Source organism: Ascaphus truei, chromosome 18, assembly GCF_040206685.1.
Source record: "Ascaphus truei isolate aAscTru1 chromosome 18, aAscTru1.hap1, whole genome shotgun sequence".
Classification (NCBI taxonomy): domain Eukaryota; kingdom Metazoa; phylum Chordata; class Amphibia; order Anura; family Ascaphidae; genus Ascaphus; species Ascaphus truei.
The window spans coordinates 8,783,357-8,791,928 of record NC_134500.1 but is presented as its reverse complement, the minus strand read 5'-3'; the positions used below and the strand labels follow the sequence as shown (position 1 = coordinate 8,791,928).

The 8,572-nt window shown below is 44.1% G+C and overlaps 1 protein-coding gene and 7 non-coding genes across 9 annotated transcripts; all 8 read left to right on the top strand.

The window, feature by feature from the left end:
• The first annotated feature begins 216 nt into the window (after window positions 1-216).
• On the top strand, window positions 217-7,074 carry RPL4 (ribosomal protein L4). 2 transcript variants are annotated; one of them, XM_075575381.1, is made up of 10 exons: window positions 217-369; window positions 1,826-1,997; window positions 2,681-2,787; window positions 3,066-3,204; window positions 3,625-3,749; window positions 4,112-4,241; window positions 4,703-4,859; window positions 5,352-5,435; window positions 6,319-6,439; window positions 6,964-7,074. In XM_075575381.1, the coding sequence occupies exons 1-10, from the start codon at window positions 367-369 to the stop codon at window positions 7,003-7,005; spliced, it is 1,080 nt and encodes a 359-aa protein (XP_075431496.1). In that variant the 5' UTR covers window positions 217-366; the 3' UTR covers window positions 7,006-7,074. The 2 variants fall into 2 exon arrangements, with proteins under 2 accessions (XP_075431496.1, XP_075431497.1); XM_075575382.1 differs by lacking the exon at window positions 217-369 and adding an exon at window positions 419-439.
• On the top strand, window positions 1,632-1,732 carry LOC142469368 (small nucleolar RNA SNORD16). The gene has a single exon (XR_012789049.1). It is a non-coding gene; the product is annotated as a small nucleolar RNA SNORD16 (small nucleolar RNA).
• Window positions 2,529-2,599, top strand: LOC142469362 (small nucleolar RNA SNORD18). The gene has a single exon (XR_012789043.1). It is a non-coding gene; the product is annotated as a small nucleolar RNA SNORD18 (small nucleolar RNA).
• On the top strand, window positions 2,828-2,929 carry LOC142469367 (small nucleolar RNA SNORD16). Its single transcript, XR_012789048.1, has one exon. It is a non-coding gene; the product is annotated as a small nucleolar RNA SNORD16 (small nucleolar RNA).
• LOC142469364 (small nucleolar RNA SNORD18) lies at window positions 3,343-3,411 on the top strand. The gene has a single exon (XR_012789045.1). It is a non-coding gene; the product is annotated as a small nucleolar RNA SNORD18 (small nucleolar RNA).
• On the top strand, window positions 4,393-4,464 carry LOC142469365 (small nucleolar RNA SNORD18). The gene has a single exon (XR_012789046.1). It is a non-coding gene; the product is annotated as a small nucleolar RNA SNORD18 (small nucleolar RNA).
• On the top strand, window positions 5,137-5,205 carry LOC142469363 (small nucleolar RNA SNORD18). The gene has a single exon (XR_012789044.1). It is a non-coding gene; the product is annotated as a small nucleolar RNA SNORD18 (small nucleolar RNA).
• LOC142469366 (small nucleolar RNA SNORD18) lies at window positions 6,133-6,202 on the top strand. Its single transcript, XR_012789047.1, has one exon. It is a non-coding gene; the product is annotated as a small nucleolar RNA SNORD18 (small nucleolar RNA).
• Window positions 7,075-8,572: the final 1,498 nt, after the last annotated feature.

Below are 8,572 nucleotides of genomic sequence, written 5' to 3'. Positions count from 1 at the left end.
CGTCATCAGTAGTTTTGCAGAGCTTCTTGCGGATCCCTCCGCGCAGGAAATAGTCCCAGCGTGATCCGCCACCCTTGCAGAAATATCTCGCGTGAATCCCTACGCGCGGAAAGTAGTCCCCGCCGGTTCTGCGCGGTTTTCCGCACCTCATCCCCGCTCCCCGCGGTAAGTTCCTGTCAGATCTTGCCTGCGGGACCCCGGCGGGTTTTTTGGATCCGGATTTTGGTGCTGTACGAGGAGTATTAACTCGCTCCTCCTCCCCCTCCCCCCACCCGGTGTCGGAGGGATATAGCGGGCGCGCCGCGGCCCTCACTTCCTTTTCCTTCTGTGGCCGCCATCGTGAAGCAGCAGCGAGGAGCCGGGAGCATGGTGAGAGGCCCGGGCAGGGAGCTCCGGGGGGGGAGAGCACGGGACTCCCGGATGGGAGGCGGGGAGCATGGTGAGAGGCCCGGGGCAGGACACGGGTCTCCGCGAGGGAGAGCAGGGCACGGGGCGCCGGCAGCCACGACACACACCGGGACCGGGCCGCGTATCCCCGGCCTCCTGATTTTCAGGTCTAGAACATGAGGCCGCTCTGCAGGATTACGTTTGTTTTTCTCTGGAAATGAAGTGTTAAAACGTCCTTATATTTAACAGGAAAGTTTATAGTGGAGATGAGAACTTTAATTGTATTTCTTTTGCCCAAGTTAGCAATGCTTTAATAGATTATACATGTAATACTGGCATCACGGCCCTTTTCTAGGGAACCCCATTACACAATGACACTAATTAGGAATAGTGCATCAAGCAAAAATTAAATAAGCAGCAGGAGTAGCCATGTATTTAGTAATTTAAAAAAAGCTAATTTGTGGCGTACCCTGGGCCTAGCAGATCATATGGCAAGTCAAGTAAAACATGAGGCTTCACCAATCTAATTGCTGTGCAAGAAGGAATAACTGCAATGTACTAATGGCATCCAAATTGTCAGAATAAGCCACATTACCCAAAATAACACAACCATCTAATTTAGAAAAAATAACATTTAATAAAAAAAAATTCTGTTTGCTTAGTTAATATTTTTACATATGTACATTTTTACAAAAATATGGTATCAGTACCCCAAATAAGATTTTTGATGCAACACTGGTTTATCATGTAATTCCAGTAATACACCCCGACATAGATTTGATCAAAGTGGTCCGTTAGAGGAATTCTGGGATGGGACGCTTTAAACAGTCGTATAGAAAGGGACAATTGTCAGTCGCCTTTTATAACCAATACAAAATCAAAAGGGTGCAGAAGCTCTCCTTGGTGGTAACGAGTTCAGGGCAGCGGCACGGACGGAGCCTCCCACGTGTAGCGCGCGGCTGCTATTAACACACCTGCTTCCTACCATCTATACCAGGGAAGTGGGCATACAAATCAGATTGCATTCCCTTTTAGCGATCTGAGTTATTTCAGCTCCTCTGCACTCAGGCTATGGCCCCAGTGAGCTAGGAAGATTTACAGCACTTGCACTGGGTGGGGGGTGGATTTTTAATGGGGTAGTGATCCATATATGCATGTATTATCAGATTACTACATTGTCCAATTTTACCCGTATTCCTAAACCTTCCAGATTGAGTGCCCTTCATTTATGGGGAACAGTGACTTGCAATGATGGTGTAATTTGCGTCTTACCCAGTGTTAAGCGACAGTTGCCTGCTGTCATTAAGCTAACACCAAGGGGGTGACGACAATTTGAGACTGAGCTTCCTATGTAACACTGTTAAACCGGCTGGTAAATTTACAAATGGCTTAGTTGCGGAGTATTTATCCTGTTATTTTGTCTCCCCTCCCCCCGCAGGCCTGTGCTCGTCCTTTGATATCGGTGTACTCCGAAAAGGGGGAGACGTCGGGCAAAAATGTCACCATGCCCGCGGTGTTCAAGGCACCTATACGCCCTGATATCGTCAACTTTGTGCATACCAACCTGCGCAAGAATAGCAGGCAACCGTATGCCGTGAGCGAGCTTGCTGGTGAGGACGCCATTGGGAATCATTGTTTCGGTTCATTTGTAGTTGGGCCCTGTAAAGCACTTACAGTATTAAAGGGCAAACCACTTGGTCTGCAACCATTAGTGGAAAGATCCTAAAATAGAACAATCTGTCTCGTGGCAGAATTGCATGCAGACTACTACATTTAATACCCCCTTTAATTTTTTAATGTAAGATAATTTGCACGTTGGAAGCCTTGAGTTGGTAAAGTGATGTCACTTGTGGTGAAGATGGCAGAAAGGCACTGCAGGAGCTAGGCTACCGGAAAATAACTTGTTAATCCCAGCGATGAGTCAAAGCCTTCTAAATAGATTTAAATAACTATTTTCAAAGCATTAACAGAATGCAATGGTCAAAAGTTAGCAGACTTTGCTGCTTACATATAAATAATCTGAACATGAACAGTAAAATAATTGAATTTGTTCAATTCCAATCCTATAGCATGATGTGTTAAATGAATCTTCCCTGGTTGGGATTAGAGATTTTAGTAATGGAGTCATTAAAAGTCTTGTCCATATATGATGAGTTCCACTTCATTGGTCCGTGTTTCTGAAACTGATGATATGAATGGAAGTTCTGATCTTCAGTCAGCTCAATGTGTAAATGTCATTATTAGCATAAGGAATGAAACCTTTTGTCTTAATATAGCACGTGCTTTGTTTCAGGGCATCAGACTAGCGCCGAATCATGGGGAACTGGTAGGGCTGTTGCCCGTATTCCCCGCGTTCGCGGAGGCGGAACACACCGCTCTGGCCAGGGGGCCTTCGGAAATGTATCCTTTGGTCCGATATAAAACATGCTTCGTAATGACTTGCAGTGATGTCGTAATTTGCGTCTTACTCTGCGCTAAGCGACAGTTGCCTACTGTCAGTAAGCTGGTGTGGATGGCTGACGAAAAATCTAACCTCTGAGCAAGATCACAGGAGTACCGGCTTTTGTGTAGTGTTTCAGACTAACTGCTGCGCTGGCAGTACAAAGAACTGCAGGTCTGCACTGTGTAAAAAAAACATGCATACAAATGAATGTTGTATCCTTTAACCTGAGCTGTAGATGTGTCGTGGAGGGCGTATGTTTGCCCCAACCAAGACCTGGAGGCGCTGGCATCGTAGAGTCAATACGACCCAGAAGCGTTACGCGATCTGCTCTGCGTTGGCGGCTTCTGCCCTTCCTGCGCTCATCATGTCTAAAGGTAATTCTAAAAACTTACCCATGCTGAATACTTGGCAAAGTCTCGTATTGAAAGTTTGTGTAGGGGGCTTCTGTTTAACACACAGCTCCATCATTCAAGCAGTACCACACACTGGAGAAAGGTCACTGATGTGCAGCTGTTACATGATGAGTTTCACTTCTGGTCCGTGTTTCTGAAACTAATGATCTCAGTGGAAGTTCTGATCCGCACTCTGACTTTCTATAATCCAACGTTCAATACAGCAGAGTCCTGATAAAAATTCTGAATTGCTTTAATGACTATTTAACAGTGAGTCCACTGGACTACCATAAGGACTTGCAAGGTGTTGCAGGCAGCTCTTACAATGTGGACATTGCGGGTAATATTACTGTGCGGTCTGCACCTGTACATCTTAATGGGGATTCATATTGCTGTGTTCAGGTCACCGTATCGAGGAGATACCAGAGGTTCCCCTGGTTGTTGAAGACAAAGTTGAAGGTTACAAGAAAACAAAGGAAGCTGTTCTGCTGCTGAAAAAGCTGAAAGCTTGGAATGACATCAAGAAGGTGAGCAACCTGAAAATGTAGTAACGAATGACTTATGGTCCTGGGGGGAGAATTTGCATTTATATAATGTGCCAACATATTCTGTAGCGCAGTACAATAGCGGTTGGATAATGCATATACACAAGTACCCTTATAAATGTTGCTGGGTAGGGGTCACTATAAAAAAAAATTGGGGGGGCTGTGAGGGTCTCAGTCATTGTGTATAAAAATGAGGGGGAGGGGAACTTGTCCTGTATAGCTTTACATTTAAATGTTTCTGTAACTTGTTTACAGAAGTAACACTGTAGGTGTCTGTTTTTAACAGTTTCTGGCCTGGTGAAAAAGCTTTGTCTACTTCTGATCTAATAACTCGTTTGCTGCAGGTGTACGCCTCCCAGCGTATGCGCGCTGGCAAAGGTAAAATGAGAAACCGTCGTCGTATCCAGCGCAAAGGACCCTGCATCATCTTCAACGAAGACAACGGCATCATCAAAGCTTTCAGAAATATTCCAGGTAATGATGCATTATGCACCTGTGTAATCGTCCCGTCAGGAATGATGCGTTATGCACCTGTGTAACCGTCCCGTCAGGAATGATGCGTTATGCACCTGTGTAATCGTCCCGTTAGGAATGATGCGTTATGCACCTGTGTAATCGTCCCCGTCAGGAATGATGATTTTCCGCTTCATTGGTCCGTGTTTCTGAAACCTGTGATCTCAGTGGAAGTTCTGACCTCATAATGCAATAAATAAAATAGTTGCTCTGTAGAAAATGCGGTGCAGAGTCTGACGTTCCGTACATTAGCAGTTTCCTTGCAACGGGAAGTTTTACACGGGGGTGGTTCTCTTGCTACTTATGCCTGAAGAAGCCTTGCAATCCCTTGTTGGTTCATAGCTGTTATTGCTAAAGGGTACAAGACTGCGTCAGTGTGCACTTCAGCAGATCCTAATGGGAATCTGTCTCATTTAACTTAGGTATCACACTCCTCAATGTGAACAAACTGAACCTTCTGAGGTTGGCCCCCGGCGGCCATGTTGGACGCTTCTGCATCTGGACAGAAAGTGCCTTCCGCAAGCTGGACGACCTCTACGGAACTTGGCGCAAATCTGCCACCCTGAAAGCCGATTACAAGTGAGTGCACCTAATGCTTGCTGCATAAAGCACATAGGGTGACCATCCGAAGGTCACAGCACATGACCTGTTTCTGTATAGTAAGTGGCACAGTTATAACAGGCTTCACTGTCTGGTGTGATTAGCTGGAGATGTGATACCGTGGCAACATTGTTCTCTGATCCAAGTTACAATGGGACATACGGTTGGTAATCTCGGGGAGCAAGGTCATCATGTTCTACCTAAGAATTAAAGCACAAATTGCCTACATAATGGGGTGTTGGAGGTGAGATTCTGACTTGCATGATGAGTTTCACTTCTGGTCCGTGTTTCTGAAACGAATGATCTCAGTGGAAGTTCTGATCTGCAGTCTCACATTTTCCTATTGCTCAAGTTCCCTAGCTTAACACTTAATTCTCCATGGCTTGATTGGCCTTTGCTCCTATTGCGTGCGTTAATGTTTTTTTATGAAGGAATACTTATGGAATACAAATGTTCTGGGTTTTTTTGCAGCCTCCCAATGCACAAGATGACAAACACAGATCTAAGCAGAATCCTAAAGAGCCAAGAAATCCAGAAGGCTCTCCGTGCGCCAATGTAAGTTCTTATGTAATACCTATCCTCGGGTCTTTTCACATGCTGCCCTGGTTCTGGAGCTCATACATGTATTCAGCACAGATAATGCACTTTAAAGTCAAGTATTATACATATTGTATTTTTCCATGTATTCTCATGTTTGTGAGGTGCTGTGTACATTGTTTGCACTATATAAATATCATGCATACAGGTATTATACATATTGTATTCTCATGTTTGTGAGGTGCTGTGTACATTGTTTGCACTATATAAATATCATGCATACAGGTATTATACATATTGTATTCTCATGTTTGTGAGGTGCTGTGTACATTGTTTGCACTATATAAATATCATGCATACAGGTATTAAAGACTGACAGGCCGACTCCAGGGAAATAAAGTGAAACTGCCTGGAGGAAATGCATCTTACTTTTAACGCAGGGGTGCTCAACTCCGTCCTCAAGCCACTCCCCTCCCAACAGGTCAGGTTTTCAGGATATCCCTACTTGGGCACTGGTGGCTTAATCAGAGGCTGTCTTGCACTCAGCCACCTGTGCTGAAGCTGGGATATCCTGAAAGCCTGGCATTTTGGGTGGTGCTTGAGGACGGGAGGTGAGCCCCCCGGCTGTAAACAATATCTTTTTTTTTTTAAAGTAAAGCCTTTACCATTGCTGTAAAACACCCTCTCCCTATATCCTACGTCCTATATCGCACACACGAGTGATGAGTTCCGCTTCATGGTCCGTGTTTCTGAAACCCCGTGACTTCAGTGGAAGTTCTGACCGTTTGCTTCAACAGTAAAGATCCAGGGATCTCTGGGATCTCTTTGAGGATTAATATGAACAATCAGTCTAAACTTTATTTTGACTAATTGCCAACATTTCTTTGCTTTCATCACACAGTAAAAAGGTTAAGCGCAGGGAACTGAAGAAGAACCCACTGAAGAATTTGAGAATCATGATGAGGCTGAACCCGTATGCAAAGACCGTGAGACGCAACACGATCCTGCGTCAAGCTGAGAACGTAAGTACCAAGTGACAACACGCTGCCGCGAACAGTCATGAGGGCAGCAGGGGAGTGCATTGCCGGTCCATCTGGCAGAGATGGGGTTAATATAGCCAGTTCACAGGAAAGTTGTCTGTGTCCCAGCTCATTGGCAAACCTTCATGGATAATGTCTGGTATCAGAATAGAGTTCCCACTTCCAGCTAGAGCAGGGATGGCCGACGCCAGTCCTCAAGGGCCACCAACAGGTCAGGTTGTCAGGATATCACTGCTTCAGCACAGGTGGTGCAGTCTGACTGAGACACCTGTGCTAAAGCTGGAATATCCTGGATACCTGACCTGTTGGGTCTCAGGGATTGGAGTTGAGCCCCTGCTCTAGATAACCGGCGGCTGAGATCCATTTTGCGGCTCTGGTTTTGATGGTGAAATGCCAAGATGGCGACCTCACGCCACGAAAGGATTTAATTTGGGCATAAGACTGCCAGAAAAGAAATTCTGAACGTACTATTTAATAACTTTTTTTTTTTTCCCCTCTTTCAACAGATAAAAGCCAAAGAAAAGAAGAAAGCCAAGTTATTAGCCTGAAGTGTGGATTAACTGGTTGTCCATGGCCAGCACTTTGGATTTACTCCCAATAAAATCTGTTTAAAACTACATACATCTGCTTTGTGCTTTTTTTTGTATTTTTTTTTTTTTAAATGGGCATTCCCCCAGTGCATGTGCCGTCATGTAACTTCACATCTTACACGTGTTTGTCACAGGCCCACAGCTTTGTTATTCATGCTGTAGCATAATGGACAGGAACCTGGTAGTGGTTTAGTCTCCAAGCTGTTGCGCTCTCAAGCAAATGGCTTGGGCACACAGTTCCTACATGTAAATGTGACAAGCTGCTGTAAGACTACATGTGGCTGTGTTTTTTTTTTTTCCTGCTATGTACAAGCTTGATGTCTTCTACTTGATGAACTTGCTTGTGATCTGGGACATGTCACTTTCTCCCTCTGCCACAGACACCAAAATCAGATTGTAAATGCTATGGGCTGGTGTACATGAGCAGGGTTTATACGAGTAATCTGCTTTGTCCAAAAATTCTATTGCAAGTACCCAAATCAAAATAAGTAGGTTTCAGGAGCTGTGGCTACTAAGTGCAGCTACAAAACAAAAATATTTAGTGGAAATTCACAATCTGCTGCCACTATCAGTAAGCCACTACTCTCATGCAAGATGGTAAAGGGTCTTAACAGATTGTATGGGAAGATAAGCCCCCTGCACTTGACCTTATTAAATATCCTCTCAAATAAATGCAGGTTTGTGCTTAAGCTTTATAGGGGTTGGTATTGAAGTCTGCACCAAATAAATCAACTGGGAGAAGAAAAAAATGTTTACATCAATCTGCAGTTGTGTCTCGGTATCCATGGCTGTATTGGTTGATAAATATACTTTTTCTCCAGTATTTACAATATAAATGAACGCCTGTCTGGGTATCGAAATGTAAAAATAAAGGTGGGATGCATACATTTCTGTAACGGTTCCTCCAGGGCCTAGTTATTATATTAAACAGGAATGGCTGGCGTTGCGCACCCCTGGTCTAAAGTGCCACCAAGAGGTAAGGTTATTCTTGTTTCAGCACCGATGTCTGTCATTTTGATTGAGCCGCCAGTGCTGAAGCAGAGAAATCTTTCAAGTCTGACCTATTGGCACTTGAGGACTAGAGTTGCCCATCCCTGGTCTACAGTCACATCATCTTCAAATGACCGTTATTTTATTCCCTCTATATTTAGTTAACCTAGTAAATGCAGCTACAGAATACACAACTTGAGCAAACCGCCTCAGTTGGGGATAAGAAGGGACCAAACAACCGCTGCCTTTTTTAGTAGTGAAATTGTAACCTCTTACAGAACCTAATTTATGTGTCCGATTAATAGATTTGGGGGAAATTTATTTTATTTATAAAATATTTTACCAGGAAGTAATACATTGAGTTACCTCTCGTTTTCAAGTATGTCCTGGGCACCGAGTTAAGACAAATAATACATGGTTACAAATACAGTTACATAAATGAACAGGGTATACATTATATACAAGACATTGCATGCACAGTTAAAGAAAATATATATTATAGGCGTATGTAACAGTTACAGACCAGATTAAATTG

What these genes read in the sequence shown, in the direction of transcription:
- RPL4 (XM_075575381.1), top strand. An exon ending in TGCGCTCATCATGTCTAAAG is followed by an intron (nt 3,205 to 3,624) that starts GTAATTCTAAAA and finishes TGCTGTGTTCAG; the next exon opens with GTCACCGTATCGAGGAGATA. An exon ending in CTTGGAATGACATCAAGAAG is followed by an intron (nt 3,750 to 4,111) that starts GTGAGCAACCTG and finishes CGTTTGCTGCAG; the next exon opens with GTGTACGCCTCCCAGCGTAT.